This window comes from Ipomoea nil, unplaced genomic scaffold (assembly GCF_001879475.1).
Source record: "Ipomoea nil cultivar Tokyo-kokei standard unplaced genomic scaffold, Asagao_1.1 scaffold0688, whole genome shotgun sequence".
Classification (NCBI taxonomy): domain Eukaryota; kingdom Viridiplantae; phylum Streptophyta; class Magnoliopsida; order Solanales; family Convolvulaceae; genus Ipomoea; species Ipomoea nil.
The window spans coordinates 4,020,035-4,035,475 of NW_017617116.1; the positions used below are offsets into that span (position 1 = coordinate 4,020,035).

Below are 15,441 nucleotides of genomic sequence, written 5' to 3' on the forward strand. Positions count from 1 at the left end.
CACATTAAGTGGACCCCACAAAAATTTTTGATTTGCCGGAATAAAAACCATTAAAAAATAAAATTAAAAAAAAAAAAAAAAAACTGCACACCATTTGTTGAAAAATCCATCCATTTTTTTTTGTTATGAAAAAATTCTCCAAACCACAAATATGGTTACTCTAATATATTAATTGCTGGTGCCTGGTGGCATTATAAAACATTATCACAAAGTTGAAAGGAGAAACCACAGCCATAAAAGCCTCAAAAAATTTTGTAGCATTCCAGCTAATAATATTAATCTGCTCTAATATTATTTCATTTTTGTTTGTAAAAATGCATATATGGTTGTCTTTTATGGCTTTCCAGTCATTCTTTAAATGTATTATCTGTCCTGTCCACAGCAAATGACATTGATCAAAGCTCAAGTTGAGGTGCAGAACAATATGAGGTGGCTGAACAGAAGCATCATCCAGGAAGGATCAAACCATGTTATCCACATGGTTCTTTTTTGCATTACTTTGTTTCTTTTTCAATGAGGTTTTCAAGTGCATTTACTAATTGAAGAAATTATCGAAATAAATGCATCTCGCACCTGTACAGTTTGGTCCCGAGACATGTTTCCTTAGTAGAATCACTATACTTAGTACATCAAGATTCACAGTTGTGGGATACATAACCTCAGCCCTGCTTGATTGTATGCAGCCTGTCATTGCACAGAGGTTGTTTGCTCTTCCGATTTTTGATGTTGTGCTTGAAGGGCCAATTCTGCTAAATAAGCACCATTGAGATAAAGGGGCTCAGAGGTCAACATAAAATACCAGACGTGGAATAAAGGACACGATTACTTGAACATGATGTGTGGATGATGATCTATCTTGAAACTTTGTCTACAGAATTGTCACGTTTGGTTTGTAGAGGATATACGGTGTCAAAAACCACCATAGCAAAAACGCGTCTAACTTCATGTAATCTGCCTAGTGTTAGGGCCTCATAGTCAATCTTGCTGCCATGTTTTTGGGCATATCCCATTTGCTTTCCTCTTCTCACGCACTCAAATATTGCACACACCTTCTGTGATAACGCTTGTGAAATGAACACCTGCACGTTTAAAAACAATGAACACACAATGATTAGAAGATTGAAATTCGTGTCAATGACTGAATTTTGATAACTCCTGAAGTTGGGCTTGCTGTGATAACCAAATGCTCACTTGACCAAAAGCCCACCAGACGAACTAATTTTCTTTAAGATTTAAATACACGACACATATAAAACAAATGAATAAGTTGAATACGCGTTAGAACTTAGCTTACCATATCAGAATGTGGTGCTTCGGGATACTCAATTAGTGCCTGGGAAACAAAATATTCATCTGTCATCTTCTTTAATGCAGATTTTACATCAGCTGCGAGATTCATGACCTCATCCAGAAGTACTTCATCTGACTTCAGATCGTGATCTATGGACAGCTCAGAAAACCTTGGATCATGTGGATGTGAGATCTTCCTCACTATGCCTAGTGCATCTGAAGATGACCCACTGGTGTGGACAACAATGCAAAATGCAGCAACCACCAACGGATCCCGAGGCCTATCCGCCAAAGCTTTGTGGAATGCTAAGATCGCAATCCTGTAAATATCATCGCGTGCTCAGCTTAAAAGGCTTAAAGTCTTGTGAATCTGCAGCTAAACATAGTAACATAATATGGAAAAGTCGACTATTTGCGAAGAGATAAATTGTTTCTTACCACAAACTGGTGTGGCATGGCCGATCAGGTGCCAGAAGGTTATCCAGGCTGGAAAACAATGACTGAAGCCCCATAGCAAAGAAAATTAGATTAAAAATCATGACAACCAATACAACAAAGAAGCTTAGCTAATAGCGTCTAATATGGAGTATATTCTATTTTAAAAAATCTCAGAAATCAATAAAAAGTTTCCTCTGAGAGGCTAATGCTCATAGCTAGGCTTGCCACATTATTGATCAAGAACACTAATTAGATATATGCATATGAAAACTACATAAGATTGAATAGTCAAAACAACATGTATTTGCAGTTACCAGAAGCATGTTAGATCTTGTATCACGCCTTTTGAAACCTTGGGAAACCAAGTAAGAAGCCTGCAAGATGCAATCATATCAGAACTATGTATGACATACAGATTATAGGCAACAATCCGGGGTCCGGGGGGTGGGGGTGGAGGGAAGGGACCTCCATACTTGTATCGGAAGAAGAATTTCTAGAATTCCAAACTTCCACAATAATCTTAGTGAAGCTTCTGCAGACCCATATGCCAGCATATAATTCATTTCCATCAGTATCCTTCCCTGCAAAATAGTTGACCGAAGGATGAAAAAGTTGAAAACAATTTCATCAGTATAACAAAGGAAAAGACAGAAATATATAAATCAATAAATGTAAATATATACAATGAACAAAACATAATACCCTGTCAAGTCTTAACACAGACGATGCAAATTCTCTTACAAAATGTGCTGTTTCTCGAGAAAAACGAAATCCCAAACGGCTTGCTATCCTCACCCCACGTAAGATGCGTGCTGTAAGATGTGAATGTGAATTTGAATTGCAGCATTGCATTGGTGTAAGATAAGCTAAGAAAAACAATTACTCATGCTCACCACAATCCTCCATGAATGAAGTACTTGCAGGAATCACACTTCGTACCTACACAAATGGATCTAATAGATTGAGCACAATGATAACTGAGAAAGAGTTTCTTATGACATGAACAAAAACTGTAAAAGATACATGCAGACTTTAGCCCTTCTAATGTCTTCCATTCCACCCATGTAATCATATATTATTCTTGCAAATGGATCAAACATCAATCTGCAAAAAAGTATTCCATAATAAGTTTCACAGTGCCTAGAATGATGATGTAAAGAATTTAAACTTATGCCTCTATGTACCCATTTATGGTAAAGTCTCTGCCTAAGCAATTTTTCCAGCGCATAAAATCAGCGTCATTGCATTTTGGAGGCCTTCGAACAGCGTGGTATGAATTCATTCCGAACTTCCTTCCCATGGTAGTAAAGCTTGACACCTGCTCCAAACAAAAAAGAAAGGACACAAAGAAGAAACCTATTTAATCATCTTCTGAATAACAACATTTACTTTACAAAACAATAAGCTATGGATATTGAAAACTTTATGTGTCAAAGAAACTACCTCTACGATGACATCATCTACATGCACATGGCATATGGGGAACCGCCTTCCAACTATTTCACACCGTGGGAATGTTTTAAGCACCTAAAAAGATTGAAAGTATTAGGATTGGTACAAACTACAAAAACTATCGATCCAGAAAGCAAGCAGGTGAAACGTAAGTCTCAATCTCTACCCCTCTATATTCCAGGGTAGGGCATCCAGTGAAGCTACCAGCACTTACAGGTGAATAGTATCACACTAAATGAAGAGGAACAACAAACCTCTTTAAGCTCAGCCGATGTTATGACGTCAAAATCTTTAGGAATTTTCTTTAAAATAAGATCTCGAACACAACCTCCCACAAGGTAGACATCATACCCTGTAACACCAGAAAATTGTTCACACATAGTTTGAAATGATTTGTATACCAAGTAGATGAATGAATAACTGACACTCTCCCAGGACCAAGCTCCAGAAGCATTCACAAAACTAAACATCTTTAGGAAACACTGATTAAATTATGAAATCTAGTTTTGCAATTGCTAGCCCTAAATCCAAAAAATTATCCAAAAAGATTTCTTTTTCCAGGAATACCTTTTTGCTTCAGGCAATTCAGGACCAATCTAGTAGATTTAGAGATCATTGAGGTCCGAATTCCGAGCTCTTCGGAACTCAATTTCTTCCATTCAGAAGCATTCTTATACCCACTACCTGCCACATCAATCACAGCTCATGCCTAGTTCACTAACAATTAACAACATTCAAGGAAAATTCACCGGCATGATCTTCCAAACAAATCACCTTTTGCATTAGAATGAGTTTTCAGCCGTTTCTTTTCTTCTTTGGAATCATTTAGTGGTTCAACTATCGATTCAACCGCCGCAGCTGAGCTGCGATTCCGAACCTGAAATTCAAATGTAGGTCATACAAATAAACAAAAAGAAGCATAAATTTAGGATTTTTTGCTAAAGAGAAACTCAAATAAAAAGACCTTGCGGAAGCAGTAAGGGATGGGACGGCGAAAAATGAATTGGGTTCTGCAGGATAGGCCTTGAACTGCCGGAATTGCCATGAGAGGGGAGATTGTTTTTGTTCTTCTTTCTTTTTATTTATTTGATTTGAGGTTAAGGGTTTAAGCCGTTAGAGAAGGATTGAACCATAGGGTTTTTACTCAGAGCTCGCCGGAAAAGGAATGGAGAAAGAGATGACGTTTTACTGGTAGAGATGCCTGCACGATTGCAGTAAGTGGGCCTGAGAAGATGGGCTGTAACCCGCTAAAGGCCCATCTTCTTTTTAATACACTGAGGCCCACTTATAACAATCGTTATACCGTGCACCACGACGCACATAGCAATGTGTGCCTCGCGCCTCTCAAAACGACGTCGTTTTGTTAAGTTGTGTGGGGAGTTTACGCGACAGAATGTATTGTATTACGTTATACAATTATGTACATTCTGTTATAGAATTATGTACATCTTTTATACAATTATGTACATTCGAAACAATAATTTTTTTAAGAGTTAAAAATTTATGTGTATTATGTTAAGAGTTTATGTGTATTATGTATTATGTTAGATAATGATTATTATCTTTTTAAAAAGAGTATGTGTATTCTGTTATACAATTATGTACATTCTGTTATGCAATTATGTATATTTTCAAAACATAATTTCTTTTTATAAGAAGTTAACAACAGACATGAAAAGCGAAATTTTCCAAAACAAAAAGTACAAACCATCGTCATTTTGCACCAGGGTGCACGATGCAATGTGCACCCTGGTGCACAATATAAATTACCACGTATATGAGTTGAAAACATAAATCAAACACAATTAAACGTATACTTGTACAACATGTTTCGTTCACGTAATGAATTTTGAGGTAATAGGAATGCTATTCCATAAGGAATGGAATAGGCAATGAATAAAATATGAATTGTATTCTATTGTTTGGTTCGCGGAAGGAATACACTTTATGAATTATATTACAGTGTTTGGTTGATTTAAGGAAGAATTAATTTCACTTTTGGTCCCACGACTTTTGATGTTCTATCACTCTTAGTGCACAACTTTAAAAATTTTTAATTTTGGTGCCTAACTTTGTTATTTTTATCAGTTTTGGTCCTTTTGGCCAAATTGACAGCGAAATGTTGCTGTATTTTATATTGTTAGGGGTAAAATCGTCATCTCAAGGAAACATCTTCAATATCTAAACAAAATCACTGTAAAATTATATCTATAGGTGTTTGATGATGAGAATAATGGGAAAGACGAGCAGAAATCAGACAGATCTATGGGATTTATAGTTTCAACCATTGGCAAACTCTTTTTTTTCCTCTTAATATGAATTTTCTTTTGTTTAAATATTGAAGATCTTTTCATGGGATGACGATTTTGCCCCTAAAATATAAAATTCGAAAATATTTTATCGTCAATTTGGCTGGAAGGACCAAAACTGATAAAAATAACAAAATTAGGCAACAAAATTAAAAAAATTTAAAGTTGTGCACCAAAAATGATAACAACTCAAAAGCCGTGGGACCAAAAGTGAAATTAATTCATTTAAGGAATATAAATGAAATATGTTTTAAAAGACATAAATACCCTTATAAAAATATGCGATGGTGCGATGGTGGTGGTGATGACAGTGGCGGCGATGGTGGTGGTGGCAGCGGCGGCGTCGGTGGTGGGGTGGTGGTGGCGGTGGTTGTGGCAATGGTGGCGACGGCAGTGGCGATGGTGGTGGCGATGGCGGTGGTGAAATATGAAATAAATTTAATTGGAGGTAAAATAAGAAATAGAAACTTTAGGCTATTCCTGAGAACTCAATAATATCATAATACCATGGGGCCCGCAATAATCTTTATTCCTCTTGCTAGGTCATTCTCGAGAACAATGTTTCAGAGAATACAAGTGGTTACCAAACAACCCATTAATCTCTCAATTATGTATCGATAATAATCATTTTAATATTTATTATCATTCAAAGTTGAAAAATGCACTATAACTTAACAACAACAACAACAAAATTATTACAATTTTCGTTCCCGAAGCAAATTATCCGCGTGAAATATCTCTTGTCCACCATGTGTTTCATACATTTTATTCTTTTAATTTGACCAATTTTATTTTTAAATGCACGTGAAAAAATAAAAATACCTGTTTTTTAGTTGGACAACCATGACCATCTAAATTTTAATAGACCGTGGTTGTTCGTTGTGAGGCGTTATGGTTATTCTACATGGATAATTCTCCATTTTCTAAATATAATTTATTTAATTTTAATGATAATCTATCAAAGACATTGTTGTCCAATAAAGGCATCTTCAAATGTCTTCAAATGTGTTTTAAAATAATTACAAGCCATAATTTTTAAAGAATATTGTTAAATTATAGAGTAAATTTCAATTTTGGTCATGTGACTATAGGGGTTCTGTTAATTGCAGTCTACGACTTTCAAAAGTGTTAATTTAGTACCTTGACTATGTAATTTTTATCAATTTTGGTCACCCCGGCCACATTTCGCCGGAAAAATCAGGTTAAAAACTGACTTTGCTTAATTCGGGCCACAATCCGAAAGACAAATTTGCCCCTCAGATTAAACACTAATTGATGAATTAAGTTTTTTCAACAGAATTTGGCCGACTATTTGGCAGGAGTGACCAAAATTGATAAATATTGTATAGTCAACGTACTAAATTAACACTTTTAAAAGTTGTGGACTGCAATTAACAAGACCTATATAATTACATGATCAAATTTGAAAATTATATATATAGAGTCACTGTCCTCACTAGGTTCAAACTTGTGACCTTCCATTTAGGAGAGCAACAGTTATGCCGCTTGACCACAAGGTTTTTGGTCACTCATTCCTTGGTTGAATATGTTTTTTTATGAGTGAAACGACACGATTTTGGCTGTTTGGGTTTTCTTTTTTTTTTTTTGAAACAAACACAACAGAACTTCATTCAACGTTCAATAAACCAACGATACAATCAGGTGGGTTAGTAACCCACACACCTGAGCCAGCCACAGAACCGGTTGCCCTAGCTAGTACATGAGCTACACGATTCGCTGATCTCCTAACATGAGAAACACAGACGTTCCCCATGGTCTTAGCAATAGCACGACATTGCTTAACAATAGCTCCTACATAAGAAAAATCAACATTGCAAGAATTGAAAGCATTACAAAAATTCAAACAGTCTGATTCAAGAACAATATTATCAAAACCTTGGCCTTTAAGCCACGAAAGAGCCTCCTTAGCTGCCAGCGCCTCCGCCACAAAAGGATCTCCAACACCTCCCAAGCGCCCGCTTTTTGCCGAAAGGAATCTCCCACCGTGCTCCCGGACGACGGCTCCATACCCCGCTGTATCCCCAAACAAAGCTGCGTCGATATTACACATGACGGACGCAAACGGAGGGGGCGCCCATCTCACAGTGGTTGTCGAGCCTCCAGCTGACCGCTCCGGAGCCGTATAAGTCTCCTTCCACAGCCTCTGTAGATAACGTACCTGCTCGCGCGCTGCCATGACATTCGGCGATTTATTTTCCCACACTGCGGCGTTGCGAGACTGCCACACCACCCAGAAGATGGCTGCCATTCTTACTCCCATATCTGCTGTGTGGATGCGGAACATAGAGTCCATGAACTCCGGTAGATGCCTCCCAAACAGTACATCTCCTGTACCCCAAACACTTAACGCAAACCTACAGGAGCAAAAAAGATGCTCTATAGTTTCCGTCACCATCCCACAAAGAGGACAACCACCACCAATCCACACTCGCTTCTTCCTAAGATTGTCCCGGACCGGCAGTATATCCCGAGCACATCTCCATAACAAATTTTTTACCTTAGGTGGTACACTTAGCGACCAAAGAGATTTCCAACCCAGAAAACCTCCAGGCATCGCAGGTTGTTCCGCATGTTCAGTCAACAAACGGTAGCCATGTTTAACCGTATAACACCCCCGTATATCCCCAATCCACCTCCAACAGTCCAGCAGCTGAACATTCACCGGTGTGGCCAGTATGCGGGCTACATCGGCAGGTAAGAAGATATCTCGGATCACGTCCTCGTCCCAAACCCCGCGATCCGTGAGAAGGCCCCGGACCCTGGCATCGCGTAGCTGTGGAATGTAGGGGGTTTGAAGAGGCTGATGCGTGGTGTCCGAAAGCCAGTTCCAACCCCAAATCGAGGTGCTTGAGCCATCACCAATACGACGGGCAACCCCCAGCTGGAGAACCCGCTTTCCGGCTAGGATGCTTCGCCAGACAAAGCTCGGATTGGTACCTATCTGAGCCCCCATAAAATCTGTATGAGGAAAATAACGGGCTTTAAGAAGACGGCATACAAGTGAATTAGGATTGATCAATAATCTCCATCCTTGCTTGGCTAATAAAGCCAAGTTAAACTCGTGCAGTTGTTTAAAGCCTAGTCCACCTTTTGACTTAGGCCTGCACAGTTTGTCCCAACTAAACCAATGGATTCCACGGCTCCCGGAGCCGCCGCCACCCCACCAGAAGCGATTAAACATCTTCTCAAGGGTGTCACAGACACGACATGGCAACAGAAAGACGGACATGGTGAAAATTGGGAGGGATTGGGCTATACTTTTGAGCAACACTTCCTTACCCGCACGAGATAAGAATCGATGCTGCCAGGCCCCAATGCGACCGCGAATGTTCTCCTCAATATAACGGAAAACAGCGGTTTTGTTGCGCCCAAGCGTTGATGGAAGACCCAAGTACCGTCCCAGGTCCATCGACTCACGGACCCCGATGATACCCGAGACCATAGCCCTCACCTGGACCGATGTGTTATGGCTGTAGACTGCACTTGATTTATCAAAGTTAATCAATTGCCCTGACGCCATACTGTAATTGTCCAAGCATTGCTTTATATGCAATGCTTCCTGTTGGGTAGCCCTGAAAAAGAGTAAACTATCGTCAGCGAAAAACAAGTGAGAGATGGACGGAGCCCCCCGGGCCACCCTCACTCCATGAATATCCCCTCTGGCTTCTGCTTGTTGTAACAGGACAGAAAAACCTTCAGCACAGATGATAAAAAGATACGGGGACAGCGGGTCCCCCTGTCGAATCCCCCGAGAAGGGCACACCTGCCCCACTGGCGACCCATTGACTAAGACAGAGTACCGAACGGTCGTGACGCAAGTCATGACCAAATCCACCCAACCCCTGTCGAAGCCCAACGCACACAACATACCCTTTAGGAACGCCCATTCCATCCTATCATACGCCTTGGCCATGTCAAGCTTAAGCGTCGCCCAACCTACCAGGCCCCTAGTTTTACGTCTTAGAAAGTGCCCAATTTCGCTGGCCACAATAATGTTATCTGTCAGTAACCGGTCAGGTACGAAGGCACTCTGAGATTGGGACACAACCTTCTCGAGACAAACCTTCAACCTGTTCGCAATCATTTTGGCCAGCACTTTGTAAGCCACGTTACAAAGTGCAATGGGGCGCAGATCAGCGACTCTCTCAGGCACCGGTTTTTTTGGGATTAGAACGATGTTTGCATCGTTCAATCCCTCTGGGAAACTCTTGTTTTCCACACACTTAAAAATAAAGACAGCCAAATCATGTCCCAACATCGGCCAAAAATGCTGGAAAAAGCCCGGGGACATGCCGTCTGGTCCTGGTGCTTTCTCCGGGGCCATAGCAAACAGAGCTTCTTTCACCTCAATGACGGTGAAAGGAGCTACAAGAGAGGCGTTCATCTCGTCTGTGACTCGGGAACAGACCCGAGAAAACAGATCATCGCCACAAAAACCGGAGCAAAAGATGGATTCATAGTACCTGAGAATTTCTTCGTTCATTGCCGGGCCCTCCCTCCAGGCACCGTTTTGATCCTTAACACGTAGGAGCATATTTCGTTTGCGCCGAGCCGTAGCAGATTTATGGAAGAATTTGGTGTTTGCATCCCCGTGCTTAAGCCACAGTTGCTTTGAACGTTGTCGCCAAAAAACCTCTTCGGCTTGTAACAGCACATCCAATTCAGCTTCGGCAGTCCCGAATTGTTGTACACCATGAGGCGTATGGTCCTCCTTGAATCTGGATAGAATACGGCGTAGTGCTTTAATACGACCCCCAAACCTGCTATGATGATCACCACCCCATTGTTTGAGTCGCTCACCGCATAGAGCAATGCGCTCCGGGAAATCGCGACCAGCAGAAAGTCTCCAGGCCTCATCAACCACCTTCGCGCAGCCTGCCTCCAATAGCCATGCTGCTTCGAATTTAAAGGATTGGAAGGCAGCACGGAATTGTCTAGTTTCCAAGTTGACGATAAGAGCACAGTGATCCGAAGACTGCATATAGATGCTTCGAACCTCCGCCTCATCGTGCAAGTCCATCCAACTAGTTGTTGCCACTGCTCTATCCAGGCGTTCTTCAACCCAAGAGTCCGTTCCTCTACTTTTCTCCCAGGTAAAGCGACTACCAATCATACCCAGGTCCGTGAGCTCACAGTCGCCCAAAGCATCATTAAACCCCTCGATTAGAGAAGTTGGATGTGAATGGCTGCCGCGCTTTTCCGAAAGACATGTGATGTCGTTGAAGTCCCCCACTACCATCCAAGGCAAAGCCGATTCGTCTTTGAGCTGTCGTAACCGATCCCAGTTTATATGCCGCCTCGATCTTTCAGACTCCCCATAAAAACCAGTCAACCTCCACGCAGGCCGTCCCGGAAGGTTAATCTCCAAATCAATGTGATTTAGAGAGTAACTCAGCAGAGAAGCCGCCTGTGTATCACGCCAATAAAACGCAAGACCTCCCCCGAGGCCTACCCGTTCCACACAGAACATTCCTTCAAAACCCAACCGAACACGTACCTGTTCCATCTTCGATTCTTCCGCTTTCGTTTCCATCAAGAAAACGAATTGGGGTCGCTCCTTGGACACAAGGCCCAAGAGTTCGCGAACTGACCGGGTGCCACCCAATCCCCGGCAGTTCCAGCTTAGGCAACTCATTTGGCCAGGCGAGCCTGGTCTACCAAGCTCGCCATACTCTGGGTACGCATATTCTCTGCCATTACTACGTCCGATGTCACAACTACAGATTCCATGCCCGTTTCCTCTCTGTGGCGTTTCAAGTCCCCTTGTAGCCCGTTAGACTCCTCCAGAACTACCAACGCAGGCGGTGGAGGTCCGGCCGGAGGAACAGCCGAGTGCGCTATAGACGATGATGACTGCGAAAGAAGCCATTTCGCCCCAACTGGCTTTACCTGCCTTCGAGGCCCCGCACGCAACCATGATCCGAATGGGAATGCCTCGGGCAGAATGCCCTCTTCATATACTGTTTTGCAGAATTTGTCGGTATGCCCCAGAACCCCGCAACAATAGCAGAACGTATTCAGCCGTTCGTATTTGAAAGATATCCACTGGCTAGTACCGTCACGTAGCATGAGCTTCATGCGTCGCTTGAGAGGATCCAGAACATTCATTCGCACGCGGATGCGGTAGTAACTCTTCCATGTCCCGCCAAAGTTGAACGGATCTGCCATGACAAAGGACCCCACATAATTACCGATCTTCGCAATGAAATCAGCAGAGGCATACATCGCCGGAAGGCCGTGGATTTGAACCCAAAAGGATACTGAATCAAGCGGGACCTCCTCTGGTCTGATCCCGTCTGGTACCCTGTCACACACCAAAAGTTGGTTTTCGAAGGACCAAGGACCATCATCAATGACCCTTTGCAGATCCTTAGCGTGAGGGAATTGAAACAAGTATAGATCATCAGTCAACGCCAAAGCGTACATCCCCATCACCGGCCTCCAGATTGAGGCGAAGACCTGCTGCATATGTTCAAATCGAACCTGTCGGTCGGAGAGAAATCTGCCCACCAGATTATGGTGGATAGTGGCATCCGGAATGGCCTGTACATCAGGGGCCTCCAAACCACCGGTCTCTTCCACAGCCAGGGAAAGATCGGCACACTGGCGCTCAATTTGATGGATGTCCATGAGGAGCTGGACTGTCAGGTTACGGAAAAGGTGATGGAGCAGCGGATTGCGACTGGGGGAATAGAATATCCGATTGTGTTTGGGAGAACGGTATATAGGATTACGGATGGTGGGGTGGGTGATAATTAATTGAAGTGTTAAAAGGGGATTAGGGTAGATGAAACGACGGAAGGAAATTGGCCCAAAAATTGCAACCTTCTAGAAATTCATTATACAATTTTTTTAAATTTTTTTTTTGGGAATAGGGGGAAGGGGTCGACCCTAAGGTCATTTGTTGCTCTTGGAAGCAAAAGACTTAGCACAATCCTCTCTCAGAATGGCTCTAACTCCGACGGAGGTGTGTGAAACTCGATCCAATCGCATCATTTGCTCGGGGCAGGGCTCGGGGCAATTTTAGCAAGCCAATCCACCACTTGGTTAAACTCTCAGGGTGTAGTGCTTAAATCTTATCTCCCCGTCTTTCGAAAGCCAGCCTTTACACAACCTAATGAGATCGCCACACAGTCCCAGTGGTCCAAGACCTTCTTTGAGCCAATGAATGGCATTCATGGAATCACTAGAAAAGTAACTTTCCTTACGCCCTTTTTCCACGCCCGTTGCATAGCTTTAAGAATGGCAGCTAGCTCTCCTTCCGTCATAAGACAATATTAACCTCAAAAAAAAAATAACAATTAAATTTTAAGAGTGTATTCAATGAAGATTTTTTAAATTTTTTGTAATCACTTTAAAAATTTAGTAATATTAAATTTACATTTTTAAAAACTTTTTAAAAATCTATTAATATTCGATTAAGATTTTATAAAAGTATTTTAGTAATTCGATTCAAACTTTTATAAAATTTTTAAAGTTTACTCGTATTCAAAAATTTATTAACTTTTATAGATTATATATATTAAATAGGATTTCAAAATTAATCTAATCAACATTCAACACCGCCGCAAAAACAACGTTTGTCTCCCTACAACTGCTTCCACTAGATTCTCTCCCCTCTCTCGCTTATCTCTCACGCTCTATCTCACTCTCTCCTCCACTTCCTCACTCCTTCCATGGCTGAGCTACAGCCGTCGGACGTCCCCGTGGCCGCCGCTCCACCGCCCTCCGCCGTGGCCGCCGCCGCGTCCACAGCGCCGGCTCCCCCTCCAGCCGAAGCAGCCGCCGCCGCCACGAACAGCGGCGCGGCGGCCAACAGTTTGGGGCAAGGGCTGGCTCCGAAGCGGCAGCGGCGGCCCAGCGTGAGATTGGGCGAGATCGGGGAGTCCCCTTACGACGCGCAGCCGCGGCGGGGGCCGAAGACGTGGCGCTTCCACAAGGACCCGTCTCTGGCAGCTAAGACCTCCAAGATCCGACCCTTAACCAACCTCGTAAACGGCGCCCCCTCGGCCGGGGATAATTACGACGAGGCCAACGTGAACGAGGAGAACAATTTCGGGTTCGATTTGGGGAATCGGAAGCCCAAGATGAAGCAGCAGCGGCCCACCAAGCGGGCGCGCACCAATTGGACCGCGTCGTCCTCCAAATTCGACGCCGTGAACGGCGGAATTGAAGGCGAGAGCTTCTTCCGCGAGGAGAAAGACAACGAAGAGTTCCGCGATTTCGAGCCCGAGGGCTCCGAGAGCCCATTGAAAGAGCAGAGCCCGGTTAATTCCATGGAAAACCTAGGCCTCCAGTATTGGGACCGCCGGGCCAATAGGGCACACCTTTCGGAAAGCCGAGATAACGATAATCTCAACAACGGAGGAATTCACACCGAAATGAATTCCCAGGACCGGAGTTCCGGCGTGAGGGACTGGTTAATCGGCCTCGGCCTCGGCCGGTACTCCCCCGTTTTCGAGATACACGAGGTAGATGACGAGGTTTTGCCGATGTTAACGTTGGAAGATCTCAAGGACATGGGGATTAACGCCGTCGGCTCCCGCCGGAAAATGTACACTGCCATCCTGAAGCTCCGGAAAGGATTTTCGTGAGTCCCAGAACTAGATATATATATAAATATGCAGTTAACTCTAATGGGTTTTCTCTTTTTTTTTTTTGTTCATCTGTTTTCTGCCTTCTTTTTTCCTATATTATTAACCTGAATAATGGTATAAATGCTACCTAGTTTTGGAGTTAGATTTCTTTCCTCGTTTTCTCATGTTTTGGATATGTTTAGCTATTGTGAATATGTAATCCTTGATACACATGAAAGTGACAAGAAAAAAGGAAAGGTGATTTAGTAATGTACCATTCTCGTGATGCCAATCTTTCAAATGAAGTTTAGACATGAACTTATCATAGTCATTACTCTAAAACCGAATAAATTCATACTTGCTAGAGCACTATCCTTTTCCTGCGGCTATTTGAGAAATAGATATGTTTGTATATATTCACGTTTTGGTTCTGTTCTTGAAGTTGACAAATATATCTGAATAGAGATTACTGTGCTATTAGGTGTTGAAGTTAATTATGGCAATATCTTTGCTCTTGCAGACAAGTTTATTGTGCTCTGTAAATTTTGAAACGCCATTTAATGATGTTATTACTTGCTGGTTTTAACGGTATCTCATGCCCTGGACTGACGCACAAAGTGCCATTATTTTTGGATATTTCTGAGGGTAGTTTTGAGGCATATCTAAAGTGTCTTTGGTCCATCCCTTGGTAACGTTTTGGTCACGCAATTAATTTTGACTGTGTGATACTGGCTTTATGTAGAGATGCAACATTCTGTAGACTGTAGTGTGTTGTTTCGAAAGTGACAGAACATTGCTGAAATTCTGGTCTCACATGTATAGAAAGTGTTTCCTGGGACAAATGTTGAAATGTGTAACATGGTTTGCTTAGTAAAATTTGGATAGGTTGATCAGGCACCAATTAGAATTCATCTTTCTAATTCCTAAGTTGTAACATGGTATGCATTTATGTTTGAAGCAGGATATTGTGAGGTTGGTGATATTTTCCAAGCTCAGAGCAGTAATAGTTTCTTGGGCTAAAAATGGTTGATTTTAGTAGCGAAGGATCTCGGTCTCTCTCTCTCTTCCCCCTCACTCCCAACCCAAATCAACCTAGTAGAATTTGAATTTCATGCACGAGGATAATGATTTTCTGTGTGTTTTTTTTTTTTTTTTTTTTTTTTTTTTTTTTGGGTGAAGATGGAGATTTGAATCTCCTTTACCACTCACTACCCAAAGGTATGCACTGGGTAGACCTTGCTTTGTGACCCTAGCCGGTATAGGAGATAAATCAGCCTAAGTTGCCCATAGTTGACCAGTGCAAACCAAGAAGGCCACTAGGCCGCTCCCATTGGGAGTCGAATTTGGAACCTTGT

The 15,441-nt window shown here is 42.3% G+C and overlaps 3 protein-coding genes across 4 annotated transcripts; 1 reads left to right on the forward strand and 2 right to left on the reverse strand.

Annotated features, from left to right (window-relative positions):
* Positions 1–446: 446 nt before the first annotated feature.
* LOC109176260 (poly(A) polymerase I-like) lies at positions 447–4,396 on the reverse strand. 2 transcript variants are annotated; one of them, XM_019325718.1, is made up of 15 exons: positions 4,145–4,396; positions 3,955–4,057; positions 3,748–3,864; positions 3,435–3,532; positions 3,172–3,255; positions 2,913–3,046; positions 2,760–2,832; positions 2,622–2,667; positions 2,431–2,540; positions 2,202–2,309; positions 2,043–2,102; positions 1,729–1,790; positions 1,295–1,610; positions 827–1,079; positions 447–746 (listed from the first exon to the last, which is right to left on the reverse strand). In XM_019325718.1, the coding sequence occupies exons 1-14, from the start codon at positions 4,223–4,225 to the stop codon at positions 852–854; spliced, it is 1,620 nt and encodes a 539-aa protein (XP_019181263.1). In that variant the 5' UTR covers positions 4,226–4,396; the 3' UTR covers positions 447–746; positions 827–851. The 2 variants fall into 2 exon arrangements, with proteins under 2 accessions (XP_019181263.1, XP_019181262.1); XM_019325717.1 differs by having other exon boundaries at positions 447–1,079.
* Positions 4,397–11,141: 6,745 nt separating this feature from the next.
* Positions 11,142–12,140, reverse strand: LOC109175429 (uncharacterized protein At4g02000-like). The gene has a single exon (XM_019324690.1). The coding sequence runs from the start codon at positions 12,138–12,140 to the stop codon at positions 11,142–11,144; it is 999 nt and encodes a 332-aa protein (XP_019180235.1).
* A 1,046-nt stretch (positions 12,141–13,186) lies between these two features.
* On the forward strand, positions 13,187–14,104 carry LOC109175430. The gene has a single exon (XM_019324691.1). The coding sequence runs from the start codon at positions 13,187–13,189 to the stop codon at positions 14,102–14,104; it is 918 nt and encodes a 305-aa protein (XP_019180236.1).
* The last annotated feature ends 1,337 nt before the right edge of the window (positions 14,105–15,441 follow it).

Excerpts from the sequence above, each read along its gene's own strand:
- LOC109175430 (XM_019324691.1), top strand. The coding sequence starts at position 13,187 with ATGGCTGAGCTACAGCCGTCGGACGTCCCCGTGGCCGCCGCTCCACCG.
- LOC109175429 (XM_019324690.1), bottom strand. The coding sequence starts at position 12,140 with ATGGACATCCATCAAATTGAGCGCCAGTGTGCCGATCTTTCCCTGGCT.
- LOC109176260 (XM_019325718.1), bottom strand. The coding sequence starts at position 4,225 with ATGGCAATTCCGGCAGTTCAAGGCCTATCCTGCAGAACCCAATTCATT. Across the intron at positions 1,791-2,042 it reads CAAGATCTAACATGCTTCTG|TCATTGTTTTCCAGCCTGGA; the intron begins GTAACTGCAAAT and ends ATGGGGCTTCAG. Across the intron at positions 1,611-1,728 it reads CCATGCCACACCAGTTTGTG|GATTGCGATCTTAGCATTCC; the intron begins GTAAGAAACAAT and ends TGATATTTACAG.